The sequence below is a fragment of the Lepidochelys kempii genome, chromosome 8 (genome assembly GCF_965140285.1).
Source record: "Lepidochelys kempii isolate rLepKem1 chromosome 8, rLepKem1.hap1, whole genome shotgun sequence".
Taxonomy (NCBI): Eukaryota; Metazoa; Chordata; order Testudines; family Cheloniidae; genus Lepidochelys; species Lepidochelys kempii.
The window spans coordinates 73483806-73506203 of NC_136387.1; the positions used below are offsets into that span (position 1 = coordinate 73483806).

Below are 22398 nucleotides of genomic sequence, written 5' to 3' on the forward strand. Positions count from 1 at the left end.
AAGTCCTCAAGCCTTGCTGAAGGGATGTTGGCCTACCAGACTCTCCAGGTAGAAGATGAGGTGATTTCTGGTATGTTTCAGAAGCTTGTAAATCCATTTAATGTTTTTGTATTTTCTCTGTATGCTTTTTTATTCCGAATAAATATAGTCTGCTGAGAAAGAGCTGTGTGGTAACTTAGAAACTGCCAGCAATACGCTGGTCCTAGCCCTTGGAGAGAAAGCAAGGCACAGGCGCTCACCTTTAGGTAGACTGGATGCCTGGGACATTGCTGTGTATGGCAGGGGACTATGCAGCCTTAAACCCCCAATCAGAAGGGAGTGGGATGTGGGTCCCAGAGACAAGTGCTTGCTAGAGACCTGACTGGATGCTCCTGGCGTGGACAAAGGACGGGGAAATACAAATGCAGTTACCCTGAAACTGACAGCCTCTATTAGTAGGATTATTCACACTAACAACTTAACTACTACTCAACAAGAGGAAGTGTTACAGAATCAGGAGCATTGCCTGTAGCACAGGTGAAGCTGAAATTGTCCGGGTGAAATGGAATAGGCTCAGCCTTCTCAAGAAACTATGCTTTACAATTGTGGTGGGCCAATAGCAGAGAACAAACTTAATATATCTTTGTTTAATAGCTATTCCAATTATTCTAGGAGAAGGCCAAAGTGTTAAACACACTAGTTTAAGTGTTATAAAGATTTTGCATGGAAAACCGTTTCAAAGCCCCATCTGCCCTAGGTAATGGACCCATTACTATTACTGGTGTCAGTGTATGGATTCTATTTATGTGTTCGTAATTTTGTATGAAGTTTGTGTACAAAGTGGATGATGTTGAAACTGTTTTGCTCAGCAAAAAGCTATTCCTTAGCTATCTAACTTGGCTGGTCATATAATTGCAGAATTGTTGTGATATGAGGAAACATAACCTGTCACCAGTGGCAAGTGATTAGGGACACTAATCTAACACTAAGGGCTGGTCTACCCTAGAAGCACTACAGTGGTGCAGTTGCACCGATGCAGCCCATCTGGTGAAGATGCTCTATGTCAATGGGAGAGAGCTCTCCCATCAGCATAATAAAATCACCTCCGCAAGAGGTAGTGGCTATGTCAGCGGGAGAAGTTCTCCTGCTGACATAGCACTGGCCACACCTGTGCTTAGATCAGTGTGACTTACATTGCTCGGGGTGGTGGCTTAGTCACACCACTGAATGACATAAGTTATACTGACATAAACTGTAGTGTAGAAAAGCCCTAAATTACAAACTAATCTCTTCTGATAAAGAAATTGGGAGCCTGTACTTCCGACATTTCTCTACATTTGTTCTTATGAAGTAATTTTTAAAAGGTGCTTAACATTATCAGAACAAAAAGAATGTTTTACATCTAAATCCTTGTCCATATCCTAGGACAGCTATAAGATATCTCTTTATTCTTGGTTGGTGCCTGTTGAATCTCATAGCTGATTAATAATCTGCTCTAATACTCTCTCAAAGACTCTTCTTTTTAGCTACAGATGAATAGAAACTTTTCATCAGTAGACATCTTACTGCTAGCCAATAAAGTCCAGTCCATGAGCACACAGATTTCTGATGTCTGGGTCTGTTTATTCACTTCTGAGTTGTCTCTTGTACAATCAGACTGCTAATGAACACATGATGACAGAGCACGGATTGGTTTATTTTTGAAGAGCCTGTCAGAGGGGTCCACTCACCACCGAAGCGCATCCTCCTGGCTGCTCTGGGAATTAACTCCTTGCAAGTGCTGCACCTCATCTTGCAGTCTCATCACCCATTATTCTCTCTCACCCTGTAGCTCCTCTCACTCCAGGAGCTGCAACTTCCTCTTTGTAACTTGGCCCTCTGGCCACATCACTAGGGTCCTCCCCTTCCAGAGTATCAGAGTCTTTCACAGCAAACTGTCCCAGGCAGTCTGCTCTCCGCTGCCAGGTCTGTGCCATCTCCTCAGTGGCTGGTAAGGGAACCCAGGCCCGCCCACTACTCGAGGTTCCAGCTCAGGGACCCTCTCTTCAGCAGCCAATGTCTGCGCACAATTCTATACCTTGCTGCTTTCCCCCTGAATCTTTCCTACCTATCTGGCTATCCCCACTCTCCGGGTTTGCTAGCCACATGTTTCCCTTCTCTCAGAGAGTGATTGCAGACTACTTCCCTGCAATTCTGTGCTTAGCTCCTGGGCTTTATACGGGCCCCCAGCTGAGCCTAATCTAATTAATCTCTGCTCCCTGGATCCTTCTCCAAGTGCAGCCTGGGTAGTTAATTGGCCTACCTAACTACCTTCACCCCTTCAGGTCCTGTGCAGGGTGGACACCCCATCACAAGGCCAAACACATCTCTGTCATATTAATACAAAAGATAATGATAATGCAACATAAATGGTCCTTCTATAGAAGGAATGTGACCTGTCATTGGCAAAAGTTGTCAATAAAGATTTTCCTGTTGGTCTCACTCATCTGGGACTACATTCCACCAGGTCAGTCACACTTTCTCTAATGACGTGGGTGGTTTTGTCCCATCTGTACTAACAGATAAACTGTTTTCAATACTAGTTGAGGGGAGACGGGGTCACTCTGTGTTGATGATTGTCAGAAATGGGTCATTTTCCCACCGCACACAGGACCTAAGATTCAGTACCACAGCCAGGATTTATTGGACCGAGGACATGATATTGAAATAGTGGCCTTGGCATCACTCCCTGTTCTCTTTGTGGTGCAACCGCACCCTCAAACGAGACAGGAAAGGAGCAGCCCTAGTACCCCCACAGAACACAGGGACTCAAGTTCTATATGACCATTAGACAACAAACAGTGAAAAGGGCAGTGAGGCAAAGGCTTCTTGTTTCCTTTCCCATCAACAGCCCTTCCCCTGCATGGTACTGTAAGGATCAGGCACAGTTTGTCCTCACATTAGTATGAAGTTTTACTTCAGTGTCTTCTCCTTCATATTCACAGTGAAAAGTCAGACTTCACATTTTTTCTACTGATTTCTGACCTGGAGAGTTATAAGATAGATATGTGTAAGACAGCACTTGAGTGATTTTTTTTCTACATGACTTAACATTAGAATTATCTTCTGAAATAAGTACATCTTATATATGATAACTGCAGACTACTACTGCTTATATTATTACTTCCTGGAAATTCTACTGTCTGATCAATAGTTTTTACAAAGCCTTCACAAGAAGACAGATCTTTAGTGGTTCTGAGCACCCTTGCTCCCACTGATTTCAATAGGAGTTGCAGGTGCTTGGCCAATCAAGAATCAGGCCATAGATCAAAACTGATTTGCTAAACATTACAAAAATGGCAAATAAAACCCCTACATCCTGGTTAATGGTTGAGATTCCCCAAAATATGCAACGCAGAATGAAAGTCTGGAGTGTTTACATGAGTATGCAGCAGTTTTAGCATACCTTCTACGTGCTGAATAGCCTTCATTCCAATGTAAGCATGTAAAAGGCCAAAAGATCATCCTTGTGACCCAGGGGATGCAGCTCAGCCATCAGTTATGGTAACTGTCTGTGTTTCATCCATACTTAAAAATATAGGGTGACATCCTAGCCCCATTGCAATCAATGGTAAAACTCCCATAGACTTCAATCATTCAAACGCCCCAATCATTCAAAAACCATGGGACGGCTTAAAATCATGAGATTTTAAAAAATAAATGTATTTGGGATTCTTTTTATTTCCTCTTTGAGCCTTTAGGATGCACTCAGGTCACATTTTCAAGCTTTTCTTTGCAAACATGAGAGCTAGAAACATACTTCCTTTTTTTTAATGAAAACTTAGATTCCAGGAATTGGGGGTTTAAAAAGAACACTGAATTTTGCAAGGCTTGTGATAAAATTGTTGGAACTGGCAACTCTGTGAAATTTTTGCTTTTGCCTAAAAATGAATGTCCTTTTGTATCTTGCCTCACAATAGACACAAAGAGTCAAATTCTGGCCTGGCATGGGGGTTGCAAGGGCTACAGGTCAGTACAGACCCTGGCATGCAGATGTGTGATAAACATACACCTTTTAATACATGGTGGAAAACTTCTGCCCTAACTTATATCATGGTCTACTCCACTGAAATGGCGGCAGAACTTGACCCAATACATTATCTATTGTAGAGTATCTGTGTCTATGGATTCAGAGTAACAGCCGTGTTAGTCTGTATTCGCAAAAAGAAAAGGAGTACTTGTGGCACCTTAGAGACTAACCAATTTATTTGAGCATGAGCTTTCGTGAGCTACAGCTCACTTCATCGGATGCCTACCACGGTATGCATCCGATGAAGTGAGCTGTAGCTCACGAAAGCTCATGCTCAAATAAATTGGTTAGTCTCTAAGGTGCCACAAGTACTCCTTTTCTTTTTGTGTCTATGGAAGGTGTCCCTAAACTCTGACTGCCAGAAGCTGGGACTAGATGAAAGGAGATTTATCACTCAATAAATTGCCCTGTTCTGTTCAATCCTTCTGAAGCTTCCGGCACTGGCCACTGTCAGAAGACAGGATACTGGGAAAGATGGATCATTGGTCTGACCCAGTATGGCCATTCTTATGCTCTTACTTTCCATTCCTTATAGAAAAACTGTAAGGAAATTTAAATGGAAATAAAAGTTTAAGGGAGAGTAAAAACTTCACATAAATGGCTCTTTTCTGTAACCAAAGGAAAAAGATTTCTCCATATAAACTTCTCTTCAAATTAATACACAGACTGAAAAATTTACAAGGTCATAATCTTGTAATCAATGAATTTATTGCAGAAGACAATCTAATCCCACATATAAAATAAGAATATTTTACGGAGTTAAAGAATGCATGCTTTCTGCTGGAAAAGTGCAGCTGCATAATGGGATACAATGTTGAAATTTAATCTAAAACTGTGAAGAAAAACGAGACTTTGTGTGGCTGGTGCTGATTAATAATTTTAAATTATAAGCTTTGTAAGCACCTTAAAATAGATTAGATGAATTATGATGCAACACAGGGGGTTGAACTAAGCTTGATCCTTTAATACTTATTTTTAAATTACAAAACAGATCTGACTGTTTAAAAGATTTTATGTGCTTAGCCTGCAAGTAAAAGGCAATTAAAACCGAAATGTTTTGTAAACATATACAGACACTGACCTCCTTTTTCTTCTCTCCTTCCTTTTGTTTCCTCTCTCTCCCCCACAGACTCCAAGCATTAGACTTTGTCAAATTCAACTTTGATTACAGAGGAAGTCCGCTTCATACCATAAAATCTACATACCCTTTCTGATTTTATAGTATTTTCTATATATAGCATTGCTGCTATTTTACATTTATTTGACACTTTTCAGATCACCAAATACATACAACAATACTGAAATGCCAGAGGGGTCGTTGCAAAATAGTGTAGGCTGGCACGCAGGAAGGAAAGTGCAACAGGATATCTAGTATCTGCTACATGCGGCATAAAGAACTTCTGTTTTTAAGGCTGAGGGTTTTTTTTAAAAAAAAGTGAGGCTGAGAAGGAAGCAGTCTTCGTCAGAAAAAGAGATGGAGAAGTCAGGACAGTATAGTGGGAGGATGGATAGGCTTGTAGTTAGGGCTCCTGACTGGGACTCAGAAGATCTGGGTCCAATGAGACATGGTTACAGACTTCCTACATGATTTTGTACATGTTACTTATCTTCTCAGCATCTCATCTGTAAAACTGGTATAATATGTTCCTTCTTTCCAGAGATATTATGAGACCAACTCCATAAACACTTGAGAAGTATTCAAATGCTATGGTGATGAGTGCTATATAAATACTTAAATATATAAAAAAGTAGAGGGATGGGGGGAGAACATAGAATGGTCCATATCAGATTATCATCATGGGAAGGCAAGAGAGTTTACAAAGAAACAGGGATGCTGGAACAATTTGTTTAGTGGGGGTGCTGTGAACTACTGAACCAAACCATGAACATTATAGATGATGGAAACCCCTTCAAGCCAGGGGTTGCAGCAGGACCTACAGCACCCCTAGTTCTAGCACCTATGCACAGAAGATTTTCATCTTCAAAAGCCACAAGTTTCTAATTTGATGAAAACAATTCCCCTAGTTTTTCTGATATCTTATATGAGCAGGAAATTATTTCCAATAGATGGCAATGGTACACATTTGCAAATTCATCCCAAGTAGAATTGTGCAAACCCCTGTGCTTCATCTCATACAAAACATTTTTTCCAGTTTTGCTTTGATGGGGTTTATACCTCCTGAATGTTTGAGTCTGGGGTTTGAATGGACCAAAAGCACAACTCAGCCCAATTCACAGTTTTACCTGATTTCAGATGTAAATTATGTAAACCAATTATTTGTGCATATGTCACCTATAACCACAAATCAGCCCACATGCACTCACGAAATTTGTCTCACCTGGCCAAAGTTTTGAATTTATAATGAAGCATAAAACTAAATTACCATCTTGGGGTTTGTTCCAAAGTTTCACACAGCTCTAATTAAAAGAGGCCAATACTGGGGCATAAAAAAGAGTGGCAGATCTTTATATAGATACAGATATGAGCTACATGGATATATGGCAGGGGTGACCAAACTGTAGCCAGGGCCAGCTCTAGGCACCAGCTAAGTAAGCTGGTGCCTGGGGCGGCGCTGCTGAAGGGGCGGCACTCCGGCTGTTCTTGGGATGGCACTGTGGCAGCAGCCCTGGCAGCAGTTCGGTGACGACTCTTCTGACTCGGCTCTCGCTGTTAGTGGCATTTTCGGCAGCAGCTCCCTCCGATGTTCCTGTTCTCTCCGGCAGTGGCGTATTTGGCAGGTTTGAGGTTTGTTTTTGTTTTTTGGCTGTTTGGGGCGGCAAAAAAAGTGGAGCCGGCCCTGACTGTAGCTCACAAGCTACATAATGTTAAAGTAGGATCAAGCCCCAATTTTTGGCCCAGACCCCTAAATGGCCCTAAATTGGGGCTTGATAATGTTAAAGTGTGGCTCGTGAAGCTCCCCACCCCATCTCCACCTACCAGACTGGGGTGGTGGAGTAGGGGCTTCTGCCCAGTGTGGAGTGGGGTCCAGAGCTCTCTCAGGCACCTCCTGCAGGGCTAAAGACCTGAGCCCTGCCAGGTGCGCCCCAGCCCTCGAACTTCTGAAGATTGTCATATGCAGCTCTGAGGGTCTGTAAGTTTGGCCACCCTGATACATGGTGCAGAAAGGTGTTTCTACCACCTTGGAATCCAGGTACTAAATAAAATAACACTGCAGAAACAGGCCTGTCTGAATTAACTTCCTCCCCTCTCCTTTCCAGTTTGAGACCCTACACCTGCTCCAAACCCCAGGGGCATATGGCCCCAGAACTGGCCAGTATCAGATTCTTCAGAGGAAAGCTGAAAACGCTTTCTTGCCCAGGAGGAGGTTCCAGAATTTCTTTCTCTACCCTCCCCCCCCCCCCCATAGGATCAGCAGATGAACTGAACCAGGATTTGCAAAAAAAATATAGACTAACAGGGCTGTTACTCTGAACCAGGATTTTGTGCCCCGCTCTAGAACTAAGGTGCTTGGGGCAGGGGTGCCACCACAGCACAGGCTGCAGACTCCGGAGTGCGACCCCAGCCTTCCTGAAGGCCCGGCCAGCGAGGCTGGTCCGGCTAGAGCAGGGGAAGGGGTGAGAGCAGCAGAGCTCCCCGGACTGTGCTGCGCTCTCCTCCGCCAGGCTGGGAGGAAATGAAAAGCGGGAGCAGGGGAGGAGAAGCGCCTGCCCCGGCTCTCCCGGGAACTGGGGTTTCACTTCTCTGCCGGCCTCTACATTGCACCATTCGCGGCAGTAGAAGCAGCTTCCGCGGCTCAGCGCGCAGCAGCCGCCGGGGCCCCAGCCTCGCTCGCTCTGTCCCTTGGCGCCCGGCACCTGGCCGAGGGGAGCGGCTCTGAACTCCGCACCTCCGTGCGGCGGGCACAGCAGCTGAATCACCGCCACTGACTCATCCCCCCAGCCCGCCCCGTCTGCTCCGCGCGCCGCCCGGCCCAGACCCCGGTACTCGGCGGGGGCGGTGCAGGGCTATAAATAGGGTCAACCCCGCCTCCTTGGCAGACTTCGCTCAGACAGCAGCAGCCTCCACAGCGACCACTACGTTACAGGTACCCGCCTCGCCTCGCCTCGCCCGGGCCGGATCCCCGCTACTTTCCCCGCTGCCGAGGATGGCGAGCGCTTTGGCTGCCTTAGCAGCAGCCCGTGGCCGGGCGCTGCTCCTGGGCGCGCTGCTCTCCCAGCTGGGCCCCTGCTCAGGTGAGTGCCACTACCCCGGGGCTGCGTGCCGAGCGCCACCAGGTGCCTTCGCGCCTCACCTGGTCGGGGCTGCCTGCTAGGCTGGCACGGGTCCCATGTCCCTGGATGGAGCTACCTCTCTGCGGCTTGTTCCCCGAGCCGGCGCGGCGCCTGCCCGCCGCGGAGGACCAGGGGCGCACGCAGAGATACGTGGGGGACGTGCTGCTTCCTCCGGGGGTGTTGGTGTTGTAAAGACTGGGGGACAGTGTCCGGCGTGGAGCCTGGGGAGGCCGACGGAGAAGTGAAGTTGCATGAGGGATTTCGAGGATAAAACAACTCAGGAACCCTCCCTGGGGGAGCGTCCCGTGTGGCGCAAGATGCCGTGGCTGGTTTGGTGGCCAGAAACCCCGTACAACTTTTCTGTAGCTAAAAGGGCAAGAGTTACTTCGTTGTGTCGGAATTCCCCGAGATCTAAGTTGTCTTACCTCCTGTGGTGGGGATGGCAGGGGTGTTTGGTGGGAGTTACCTACTTGGGGCCGGATGCTGCAAATGGACCCCATGCCTCCAGGAAGCACCAGTGAAATCAACAGGGCTCTGCTGAAATCTGCCAGCGGAGCCCATGAGCGCAGTAGGGTTTGCCCATTCCCCTTTCCAGGAATGCCCCGTATTTTTTTGTCTCCCTTTTTAATACAAAGTTGGCTTTTCAAAGTTAAGATTCAGCTTTACAGGTGTTCATGGGTACGTTAGAGAGTGATCTTTTATGTTAACGTATTTTAAATGCGGTAAGGTGAAGGCACTTAAACTTATTAATAATTATGTGCTGGTTACCGACCAACATTTTACTTAAAAAGAAGAAAAGGAGACTAACAAATTTAGTTGAGCATAAGCTTTTGAGCTACAGCTCACTTCATCGGATACATCTGATGAAATGAGCTGTAGCTCACGAAAGCTTATGCTCAAATAAATTGGTTAGTCTCTAAGGTGCCACACGTACTCCTTTTCTTTTTGCAAATACAGACTAACACGGCTACTGCTCTGAAACCTGTCATTTTTCTTAGAATTATTTACTTCCTTTTCAATATCGCCAGTTTGGACAGCTCTAATTTTTGGCTATATGTTAAAAAAAACATATCAATTAGGTAATATTCATATGAGCAAACAGATTATAAAAAAAATTCTAAAACAATTACTTCTATTTGATTGTGGTTGTGTGGAATGTGACACTTTAATGCACTACGCCCGTGGTTTGGCTAGTGTTGTATGTTTTTTACATACTTCTAGTTCTTTAAGGTGAATTTAGACTTCATTAATTTTGTGATTGGAAATGGTTGAAAATTAAGAAATTAATACTAGAGTAAACAAGAATACAATATACATGCACTTATTTTTTTAACTGATTTTTCTTTATGCACAGAACACTATAAAAATGTTTACATAAGCATAACTATTTAACTGATTAGACACTTTTTTAGAATGAAATTGTGCATTTATTTTGGTATGCAATTTGCTTGTCTGTGTGCTTTTTAAAAGAAGAAAAATGCAAATATATGCAATTACTATGGCTGAGAATTCACCTGAATAAAAATCAGGAAACTCAGTTATTGGATTCCACAGTAACTATAACTACAGATGAATTTTACCTATACTGCACATGGTATATATGAATGTCAAATACGATGCAAAATCTCACATTTCCTTCAAGTCTTTGCAAACTCATTATAAAATGCTTGTGTTGGTTTAAACAGCAGAAGGAAACACTAGAAGCAAGCACAATTCTGAACTGTTCCTAGATGAATCAAATGGTCTTTCTGCGCATTTGATTTGGTGGCCAGGGGAAACAACTATGCTGAATTACAAAAGATTCAGGTCACCGAGGGGAAGGAGAGGAACTGGAGGAACTTTCTTCCAACATTCAGCATTAAAAAGGAATTTCCCATGGCAGAAGTAAAACGAGTGTGATTTCTGTGAATTTTTTCTCTCAAACAGAATTTTACTATAATCACAGATACTTTCTTATAGAAACCTCACTTCTGCTAAATAGGGAATATAATAAATCTAGAGCACTACACAGTGTGACTCATCACAACTTTCTTTTTTTTTTTGTCTCCTAAAGGTAATTCAGAACTGTCAACAGCAGTTAATATAACTTGGTCATCAATCAATTTCAAAACAATACTACAGTGGCAACCCGAGCCAACCAACTATGTCTATACAGTAGAAATATCTGGGTGAGTAGATCTAATTTGTAGGTATGAGTGCCTGGTGTACCCCTGCCCTTCTCTCTGTGCTCACTAGAGGGTAGTGAATGCCAATTTTAAAAAGACATTTGTGATTGAGGCAGAAAAAAGTGTAGTCATGGTAGAATGTTTGAATATCTTGAATCTGTGAATGTAATGCAGAGTCCAAATATGAGAACTTTTAGGAAAGTTATGATCTCTATTTTGAGTTTTGGTTGCTTCCAAGTGCAGGTGTACCTGATTCCAGGCTTGTTCTAGAAATAAAATGTATGGATCTAGATCCTGGCTCTGCACTTTCAGTTTAGGCCACCCAGTACTGGAAAACTTGGCCCAAAATATTTTGCACCAGTTTACCATCCCCTTCACGAAGACGGTGTAGAATTTGATCTACATTTAAAACAAACCACCAGAGTTTTTATCTGTCAAAACAATTCCCTCTTTTTTTAATGTTGAGAGAATTTGCAGAGATATCATAGATATGACTAATTTTATTCTAATTTAATGATTAATGCATTAGTTAAGTGGATCAGTATTACTTAGTCTAGTTGGGTAAACTTAAAAAATGACAGGTTTCAGAGTAGCAGTTGTGTTAGTCTGTATTCGCAAAAAGAAAAGGAGGACTTGTGGCACCTTAGAGACTAACCAATTTATTTGAGCATAAGCTTTCGTGAGCTACAGCTCACTTCAGTAGCTCACTTCATTGGATGCATTCAGTGGAAAATATAGTGGGGAGACTTATATACATAGAGAACATGAAACCATGGGTGTTACCATACACACTGTAACCAGAGTGATCACTTAAGGTGAGCTATTACCAGCAGGAGTTGGGGGGAATCTTTTGTAGTATAATCAAGGTGGGCCATTTCCAGCAAACCCCACCTCTTGCTAGTAATAGCTCACCTTAAGTGATCACTCTGGGTACAGTGCGTATGGTGACACCCATTGTTTCATGTTCTCTGTGTATATAGATCCCCCCACTATATTTTCCACTGAATGCATCCGATGAAGTGAGCTGTAGTTCATGAAAGCTTATGCTCAAATAAATTTGTTAGCCTCTAAAGTGCCACAAGTACTCCTTTTCTTTTTCTTAAAAAATGACCTCTTCATCTAACTTCCTAGACTTACTCTAATTCATGGCTTATAAAATTAATGTTAGACTTTTTCAAAACACTGGGCCAATAAAATCCAAGCCCATATTAAGTGCATAATTTTATTTTTTTTATTACAAAACTCTGACGAATATGAAATGTTCACTATGCATACAGTCTATGAATTAACATAAAAACAATGACTGAACATGCCTCAAAGAGAAACTGCATTATAAACCGTCTGCACACTTTTGGAAAACATTGTACTGTAATAGTTTCTGGCATGTTCCAGTGTCTACAACTGGAGGCTAAATTTCATGAGTAATGGGTGAAATACCCAATAACACTTGTGAATTTTTTCTCTGTGCACAGGGGGTAGGGTTAAATGTGCTTTGTCATGTTCCTTACACAGCCTTTTAAAAATTAATATAAAAGCAAATGTTTAAGCAGAATGGCATAATTCAGGTTTCAGAGTAGCAGCCGTGTTAGTCTGTATTCGCAAAAAGAAAAAGGAGTACTTGTGGCACCTTAGAGACTAACCAATTTATTTGAGCATAAGCTTTCGTGAGCTACAGCTCACTTCAGCTGTAGCTCACGAAAGCTTATGCTCAAATAAATTGGTTAGTCTCTAAGGTGCCACAAGTACTCCTTTTTCTTTTGGCATAATTCAGTGGTTTTCAACCTGTGGTCCATGGAACCTGGGGGTCCGCAGACTGTCTTAAGATTTCCAAAGGGGTTCACGCTTCAGTTTGAAATTCATTAAGTGACCACAAATGAAAGGTTGACAATCACTGGTATAATGCAACCAAGGGCCCAAGCCTACAGACACAAATGGACATAGGCCCCAATCCTGCACTGTGATCCAGGCACGTTTAGTGTTGCACCCACACTGAGCCCCATCTATCTCAATGGTACCCCATGTGAGTATAGCAGTCTGCTCACCTGACTTGCTGTGTAAGATCCAGATATTATGGAGTTAAGCATTAAGCACTTTAAAAAATTCCACTAGATATTATTTTTCATCTTTAGGTGCCTAAATCTAGTCCTTTTACTTTTATTTGGCTCTCGTGTAGGGCCAAATTCTCTTAGTATGTAATATAACTGAACTGAATCTGACTGTTTGTGCAAGTAAGGTAGGCAGGATTTGGTCCTAATTCAAGAATGTGTGTCTCATATTTTCTTGCATGTAGTTTCACAGGCAGAAGTGTCTGAAATACAATTAGTTTCAATTAATGATTCACAAGAAAGCTTTTAAGCTGATTTAAACTTCCAAAAAGATAGAAACTTTGAGAGAACTACTAAACAATGTAAGTTTAAGTAACCTTTGTTACTTGCAAGGAATATACGTCAGGTGGGTGTGGCCTATATAGTTAGTTTTTAAACTGAAGACATGTGTACAATGAGATTTGTAAATAAGTATTGTAGATCTCCAAGCTGTGCTAATATGGACATAACTATTCTTAGCACAAGCACTGTTTTGGTTTATTTTTAAACCTTGGAGCCTTAATTTTTTTTACAAATTATATACATCAATTAAGGGTCCAAAGATTTCAAAAACACAGTGCCTGTGCTAAGAATAATTGTAGGGCATTGTGTTTCAACTAGGACTTCGTTTGTGGGCATTTTTAAAAGGTTACTGTGCACAGGAGAGGTGGATTTTTTGTTTTTGTTTTCTGTGGGCAGAGGACAGGAGGTGGTTGGCATGTCCCCTTTAAAGATACACAAACTTTAAAAGTTTGTCTTTTTTGCTTCCTTATTGTGGATTTAAAACGCCCCCTGCAAAGATGGGTTGTTTGTGGGTTTTGTGTTTTTTTTTTTCTTCTTCCCCTTTATGAAGATCAGGTATTATCCTCCCTGTCTTTCCTGGAGGACTCTGTAAACCACTTTGAAACTAATAGAATTATGACATCACGAGAAACTGAAATCTGAGCAAACTCCTATTTAATTAAAAATTCTGAAAAACATGTGGACGAAAATCCCTTTGTTAACATACACTCAGCACTCCTGCCATTTCAACTGAACTACATGAGAGCCCTCACACTTGTCCTTTGATTCTCCAGCAAAAACAAAGGAGGCCAGATTTAATATTTCTGCTTTTAATTAATTTTTTTGCTTCCTTTTTATATTAGGAAGAAAAAAGGGACAAACACACTTTTTTTCCCTGATTGCAAATCTTTAAAAAATCTGCTTGTTTTAATTTATGAAAAAATACATGAATTGCACCCCTCTTTGCCATTTAGACACCCAGAGAAGTTTGTCATTTTTTTTGCAGTTGATTACTTAATGTATCTGAACTGAAGTTTTTGCTCCTGTATGACTAGTACTGATTATGTTATTACATGGTTTTAATTATGCCCATACCCATATGCAGAATACTGTATCTAGCAAACAAGTGACAACATTCACTAGATTAGTTAATTGTCTCTTTTTTATAACTATGTATAGTGTCCATATCTGATCCCCCTCCTCCACATTCGCAGAAGTGCATTCAAGATAGTTAGAGGTACTTTAGGACATATCTGGAAATGTATTATTGCTTTTGAGTAACATTTTCAAAGGCTCTAAGTAACTTAAGAGCCTAAGTCCCATTGTCTTTAGTCACTGAGGCGTTTGTGAACATTTTACCTCTTTCTATATAGATGGGGGAGGGAGGGAATGACCAGTGTCAAAATTATTCAGTGTGACAATTTCCTGTTAAATTTACAGACCTGAAAATATATGGTTTCAGAGTAGCAGCCGTGTTAGTCTGTATTCTCAAAGAAAAGTAGTACTTGTGGGACCTTAGAGACTAACCAATTTATTTGAGCATAAGTGTTCATGATGAAGTGAGCTGTAGCTCACGAACGCTCATGCTCAAATAAATTGGTTAGTCTCTAAGGTGCCACAAGTACTACTTTTCTTTTTATGAAAATATGTTATCAAATCAGTGCATACCATGAAGAAAACATCTTTCCTTAATTATATATTGCTTCACTGTGAGTTAAATTTTAGTTGCGTGGTTCAGCTTTTTAAACCGTGAATCAAGCATGTTTGCATAGTATGGATTTTTCCACTCATCTTCACAGACTGGTTTACAGGTACAAGCATGATGTAGTCAGAAGACATTGTAAAAATTCTGGACTTTGACGATTACTGAAAACCATTTTATCCCAGGCATTGTATACCTTATGCATGAATGTATGCATGTGAATGAAACTATATTCAGAAAGTGTTATATCAATACTTCATTCTTGGTTCCTTTCAGAATCAACTCAAACTGGGAAAAAGTGTGCGTCCACACAAAAGAAACAGAGTGTGACGTTACTGACAAACTGGAGAAGGTAAAAGACACCTATACTGCACACATAGTGTCTGAAATGCTTTCAGAGACAGAAAAGTTTGAGGAGCCGTCCTACGCAATCTCCCCAAAATTCACACCTTACAATCAGAGTAAGTAGGATTGCCTAGTAATAGTCTGTTACATCACATCACCCCCATTAATTCAATAGGGCTTGAATTGAGCCTAGAGTTTTTCTGTTTAGGTTCTTGCTCTTGTGGTGTTTGACCACCTTTTAGCAGTAGCTGAAATCTTTCCCACTGCGGGGGACTTCATAACCCCATGCACCACTTCACTGTTCATACAGGATTTAAGTGGTGTCTAGAGCTTCGTGTGAGCCCCATGCACTGGGTTGAAATTTTATTAATATGCATTGACTGTGCCAGTCACTATGTTACATGTGTTTAAACCTGGTAAAGTAGAGAGATTGTGTGTGTGTGTGTGGGGGGGGGGTGTTTTGTTTTGTTTTGAGGTGGTAGTGGAGAATGTTGTGTGAAAAGGATATTTTGCCAATAAAGTTTTTCCTATGCCTTGAATTAATTCTAAAAATGTTTTTGTGTGCATTAGCTACAATTGGGAGACCAGAGATTCAAACTTATGAACTAACTGACTCCAAGCTGAAAGTGTTGGTTGAAGATCCACTTACACCATACAGATTTACCAATAAAAGCTTTAAAAGTATCAGAGAGATTTTTAAAAATGACCTGGAATATACACTCTATTATTGGAAAGATCAAAGTACAGGAAAGGTAAGCCCTTATTTTCAACTTCCTATACCTCTAATTTTGTATGTTTTATAGTTACAAAACTTCTATGCTATTAAGAGCTAAAACTTTTATAAAGAATGTCTTGAAAGTGTCTTTTTTTCCTTTATACATAGAAAGAGGCAACAACAAAAAGTAATCAATTTGAAATAAGCATTGACAAAGGGAAGAACTACTGCTTTTATGTACAGGCAATTATTCTCTCTCGCAGAGAGAACCGCAAAAGTCAAGAGAGCAAGGTGAATTGTACCAGCCATGAGAGAAATGTTTTGGATGGTAAGTATCTGGTGAAACAAGTAAATAGACTATTTTTCTTGCTATCTCTTGCATTCCAACAAAAAAATTTCCCTCTCATATAGAAAACCCATGAGAAGAAATCTCCCATGAGGTAACCATCACTGAGATTTCTACCATATCACAAAATTGCCATTGACTACAGTGGGAGCAGAGTTAGGCCAACACCGAGTGCTTTTGAACATTCCACCTTTGTCCACCATCCACAATTATCTGTTCACTTAAAAAAAATGTTTTTCCTCTTTGCAGGGCCTGCATTGATGACTTTTCACTGAGATTTCAAATTGCCTCATCAATGGGCCTATATTTTTCTTGTTTCCCTTTTCTTCCCTTTGATAAATACTAGTTTACATATAATGAAATTTTTCCCAACTAGTGACCCAGTAGTGAGTGCTTGCATGATGAAGCCTTTAGATATGCGTGCCAGCAAACTATGTAAGACTTAACGGTCAGTAGGAGCTGTGCATATATTTGAATGAGGCTAACTCCTGCTTTTTTCCTGTGCTCTAGTCCATTTTCTCAAGTGCAGGTGATCCTTTAAGGTTTACTGTCCTTCAAATTGTAGTGCCCATAATCCTAACTGTTTTCCCCAAATTGTGTACATTAAAAATGTGTCCAACCAGGCAAATATATAAGCTCTTTATCAAACAATGAAGAGGTCAGTGAGGGAATGGTGCTGGGAAGGAGACTTATCCATTGTGCCCTTTGATAGTCGTTGCTTTGTGGGGACTGTTTTTGGGTTTGTGTATGTGTGTAGGGCTGATTTGTTGTTGTTGTGGGGTTTTTTTTTTGTTTAAAGCATTATCCTTCATTGGTATCAAGACAAATAATTTACTGAAAACATACCAGGTTTTAAATCAGTGCTCTCAGCTCTACCTTATGCTCCCTCTTCTTTCCCTATTGGGAAAGAATCTGTGCATTTTATATTAATAAGCAGAAACCTCTTCTCCCAAAACCTCATTGTCCTCTCTCCACCATCCAAAAATTAAAACCTTTCCCTCAATATAGAATTTTCAATGTGATATCACAAAATATTTGAGTTCAGTAAACTTTGTCCAAACTGTTTTTTGTTAGTTTAAAACCCTAGAATAAGTTTCTGTTAGTATACAAAACTTTTGCACAAGCATGACATTTATGGCTATAACTGAGGGCCTGATCCTTTGAGGTGCAGAGTCCCTCATAGGAAGGGACTGGCTTCAAGGGGACCTGAATGGTCTTCGCACCTCCTGGGAGGTATTCAATGTTTTTGTAGGACTGGGACCCATGTTAGTCATGACGTTAAGGTAAAGCAAATTACTACTATATAGAAAATCTGTATGCACTGATGAGCTATTAATTCTTTGTTTGCTTTTTCTTCTCCCCAACCAGAGTATGGAACCGAAGTGTTTATTATCATAGCAGCTGCAGCCATTGTAATCCTTATTATAATCATTGGCTTGTCTGTGACCCTGTATAAATGCAAGAAAACAAAAGCTGCAAAGGAAAAAGAAACCATGCCACTTAATGATATTTAGGAAAAACACAAGAAGTGCCTTTTGTTACTATTTCAAATGCTGCTGCATTCCCAGACAGAAAAGCTTATGGTACTTGAGGGGAAAAAACTGCTGTCTCTAAATATTATTAGCCTTTACTTAAGTGTAAAGGAACACTTCCTGTTTCTGTGAAACATTTTGTTTTTTTATATTTTAAAGCAAAAACCACTACTTTTGTTTTAATTTTAACAATGTTAAACTGATGAAATGTTAGCTCACAAATATGAAAACACTACTATTCCTTCTGCACTTCATGGAGAAGTCAATTTTAAATTGGTTATTCTGTATATCAGTTGATATAAGTTATCAAAACTAAATGACTGTGTCTATATGACATCCTAACAAGTTCACTTGTGAGGAAGTGGGAGTACCATATCAAAAACTAACATTCAAAACCATAATACAACAGATCCAAACTTCTAACAATCAATATAGAGACAGAATTGCATGTCTAAACTGTAAAATGTACTTTAGGCAACGCCAGGTGCTAAACTGAGTACTTTGCAATTTATTTGAATCAATAGGTAACTAATTTCCTGCACATACTCAATAGGAAGAAGAATTTAGCACTTATATTTTATACTGATGATTAAACACTTGAGAGATCACTTTTATTTTTATAATGGGATGTCTATATAAATGAACTACTTGGGTGATGTGATTTAGAGGTACCTCATACTACTACAGTTTCTAATATATTTATGATTTTTATAAATGGGAATTTTTATATTGGTGATATTTGTATATATTGTGTTAACTTATTTAATATAATTTCTTACTGAAATAAAGGTGAATGGAAAAACAAGACTCATTATTGCAGAGCAATGTTTATTCTAGAAATACATGTTTAACTTTATCTAAGAAATATGTGGAGCAGAGCTTGGCCTCTTTTAGAAACTTGGGCCCCAGATTATTGCTCTGTAAAACAGAACACCCAGTTAGCTACCCCGTAGAGGGGGAAAACACCATGTAAGAAGACACAACTCTTGAACTAGACAAAGTCATGAAGTGTCCTAGGTTGCTCTTACTTTTGTACTAATTCCTGAGTAATCCCACTTCATATGTTACTAGTGTAGCCTGGCTTGCTGTATCATCTCTAGAGATTTTAAAAATATATACTGTAGTTATGTTTGACAGCTGCAGAGCACTAATCTCAAAGCATTTTAACTGCTCTAAGGAACAGTCCTATTGAATTTATTAGGGAATGAATACCATCTTGAAGAATTTTTATACCAATCTATAGTAGGCATGTCCCATTCCATTACATTCTATAAACATTCAGAGCAATTTATATAGAATTCTATTAGTATAATCTCTCTATTGCATTATACAGGATTTGCTATAAGAGAAGGTAAAGTACTGTAAATAGCTGTATGCCTGTTCTACAGATTAGGTAGCTGAGTCCCTGAGATGTTTCATAACTGGGCTAAGGCAACACAGCAACCTAGTGGAGCCAGGAATAAAACGCAGTTTTCCTAGCTCTGACTCCTGTACTCTATCCCAGTGGTGCGCAAACTAGGGGGCATATATAATCAGCATTCACCGCTCAAGTGGTTTGCAGAACAGCGTATCTTCCAGAATTTCATCCTCCTAGGAATACCTGCCAAACACAGTGAGTTGATCCAAATTCTTTTCTTGACACTTTTTATGGCATCATACTCTGTGTGCACTGCTAATTAGATTGACTTGAAGGTCACACCAGGAAGGTGGAGGGGACAAACAGAGATGAGACTATTCATTCAGTTTAGTGTTAGAGCATCTGACTCACTTGAGAGGTCCTGGGCTCTGAACTCTATTATATATGTTGCTGGTTTATTGCCTTGCCTTAGATGCCTTAAAATTAATGAGAATCAAAATTAATTTTAAAGGCATAGTAGGCCTATTGTAGTTATGAAACTTACCAAATTGTTGAAAATAAGCCAACCTGTGCTTTTATTTGTATGTTTGTTGTTTTAAAAGGGCAAAAGGCCAAAGGTTCTTCATACCGCCCCCCCCCCCGAAGTGACCCGCCAGTTTGCACACCAGTGGTGTAGACAAAGCCTGAGGCAATCATCAGTGGAGGAGGGTGGAGAATATCAGATCCCTAAATGCATCTTCAAGGTGTGCAGGGAGGACTAGAAGACAAGGGAGATCACTGATGTGTTGGGCAGGGAATGTAAAAAGAGTAGGAGTCCCTGAACCACAAAGGCCTGTGTTACCACACACCTGGCACACCTCTAGCCAGCCCTAACACTGCACCATTTTTAATCAGAAAAATTACCTAGAGAATCCTTCAGGAAGGATAGGGACACATCCATTTTGCTTATTCTCCTTCAGATATCACTGGTCTCCCTCTCTTCTGTATATATTTCCTTAGGCAATTAGTAATGCAACAAGGTCTTTATTATGATGCCCACTAATGTCTCAGGTTTATTAAAATAATTTTTGGTTTTAAATCCTCTCAATATTATGTTCTAGCATTATGTGTGATCATTTAAGAAAGAGGAATTCAATATTTCTATACAACAGAGAAACAAACTTGCATACTACCTTAATGACAACATGTACTTGAATTAAGTTCTGAATATAATCAGTGTAACATATCACACTAAAGTCTACTGAAACTTTATAGTATTTCCTTTTCTGCGTCACACATTGTTCTCCCTGGTACTAGTTAATGAAGGATGGAGTTCTGCCAGGCAAGTCCTAGACTAAAAGACTACATGCAGCATATATTAATGTGATTATTGAAAACATACAGACTTTTGTGTTACTATCCATAGCAGTCTTCATTAAAGCAAGACCCTGTAAAGACATAAGCTAGGTACAACAATAACCAAGCAAAATACAAATTTTACTTCTAGTATAGCAAACTCAGCTCTTTGTAGTGGGAAAGTCTGCTGCTGAGAGGCATGAAATGAAATGTGATTATGAGCTTAACTTGGATCACTACTCATATGACAATTCTGGACAAAGAGCTTATGGCATTGCATAAGTGACAAACTGTGAAAGAGATTACAAGCCTGCATTTTTGTAATGCTCATTATTGTTTATACTGGTAGTAAATACTGCACAATTCCAGCACCTTGAAACACAGGAGACTATTACAATTGTACCAAAGAAAATTTATAGCAGATTAAAATAGGCAGAGTGCCTCAGCATGCTCTCACTTGTTCCTGCACAACTCCACCGCTTTCAAGGGGCTTGTCTGGGTGTACAGTATCAGAAATTAGAATTTGGAACATAGTCTTCAGTTTAATCAGTGTGGGTAGTTATGTACATGCAAGTAGTCTCTCATGCCTGGGTGCCTCATTGAATTCACTAGAAGAGGGTGTGTGTGAGAAAGTGAGGTATGATGGAGCAGATCCAGAAAAAGGTGTTGAACTCACTGAATTTTATTTCCCATAATTAGATGAATCAACATTTGCCTGTTCACATCTGCCTACTCCTTATAACTAGTTCAGCATACTCACCTTCTTAATGAATAGCAGACAGCTGTGCAGAAAGGAATCATATCCTTTCCTTATTTGTGATTTATTGTGTGCACTTATATGGAATGTGAAACTGTACAAAAGGCCAAAATATAATAAAAGAAAGCCTTGTACAGAGCAGGATGCTATGCATTTCTCTCCACATCACTGGTGGGGGTGGGGCATCTTCAAGCCTAATGAGGACCCCCACTTCTCCCTAGTCCAGCTCCATTTTGAAATTGCCAGAAATTCTCCCTTCAGTCCACAGAGTGCAATTCAGTGTCTCTCAATGGGACACTCTCTGCATCCCCAGTGCTCCTCTAACTGAAATATGTCATGGCTAGGTTAGGCAGAGATGTGAGCCCTTCACAGCTCCTCCTCCTGCTTGGCTGGAAGCCAATGAAAAGTCCCCATCCTCTTTCAATATAATCATACCACATTTTCATTTAATCAGCCCTTGGATCAGCACAATTAAGATATTATCAGCATTTTCCAGCTCTCCATAGCTTCTCCTGGCTGCCAAAATTAAACATACACAAATAATGGCAAACTAACCCTAATTTTCCTTAGACTAAACCTTAATAATCACATTTTCAATAGGGTTTATTTTAGTGCTCTGATTTTTTTTAAGACCCTTCTTTAGCACACACTACAGAATTTTAATATGATGATTATTTCTAATGAGTTGTTAACTAGAGCTGAAGTCACCAATCTAAACCCAGGAGGACTTGCTTTTCCAGTTCTTATTTACCCTTGGCGATGTAAATTTTCTGCTTGTATTTTTTAAAATACTCAATCATATTACACAGTGAAATATTTAAACCACAAATTTACTTGAACATTAGTCATTTTATGAAGAGAATCTGTGCTCACTTTTGCACAAAATTATTTCACCAACAGATCAATTAAATTAAAACCCTTCTTCATCTGGGTGGAAAAATTAATATTTTCCATTGAGATTGCATAAAAGTTGTTTATTTCATTCATTCCTCCAAAAGTAAATCATAGTGCCAGAACTAATTTCACAATGACTCTAGCAGGAATTAACTTACTTCAATACAGCGTACTGTTATTAAGCAATATCAGATAAAGCCTATGAGAACTTTTTAAAACATATTAACAAAATATATAATTAATTTAACTGAATAGCTTTTAATTCAATGTGGTGGTGTCCTGCATGCTTTATTCACTGTTCAGATCACATCACAGACACTTTTGTTGCAACGAAAATTTGGATTTGGTTTCTTGCCCTTCCATTTTATTCTCAGTTCATTTGTTTCCGCATAACATCAAAAATACAGCCAGCTCCCCTCCTTGTGAGGCTGCTTTAGTCAGCCACTTCGGTAACATAGCCATAGATAATATTACATACAAAGGGCCTAATTCTTCACTGTTTTGCTCTTGGTGTAATCCAATAGGAACAGTAGCATTTCTCACACACACACACACTCACTTTGCACTCCATGAGCAATTTATATCATGTTAATCCCAGGACTG

The 22398-nt window shown here is 40.2% G+C and overlaps 1 protein-coding gene across 1 annotated transcript; it reads left to right on the plus strand.

The window, feature by feature from the left end:
• The first annotated feature begins 8060 nt into the window (after positions 1 to 8060).
• Positions 8061 to 18264, plus strand: F3 (coagulation factor III, tissue factor). The gene is made up of 6 exons (XM_073357000.1): positions 8061 to 8242; positions 10335 to 10449; positions 14791 to 14975; positions 15430 to 15611; positions 15743 to 15902; positions 17289 to 18264. Exons 1-6 carry the CDS (start codon positions 8155 to 8157, stop codon positions 17432 to 17434), a joined length of 876 nt encoding a protein of 291 aa, XP_073213101.1. The 5' UTR covers positions 8061 to 8154; the 3' UTR covers positions 17435 to 18264.
• Positions 18265 to 22398: the final 4134 nt, after the last annotated feature.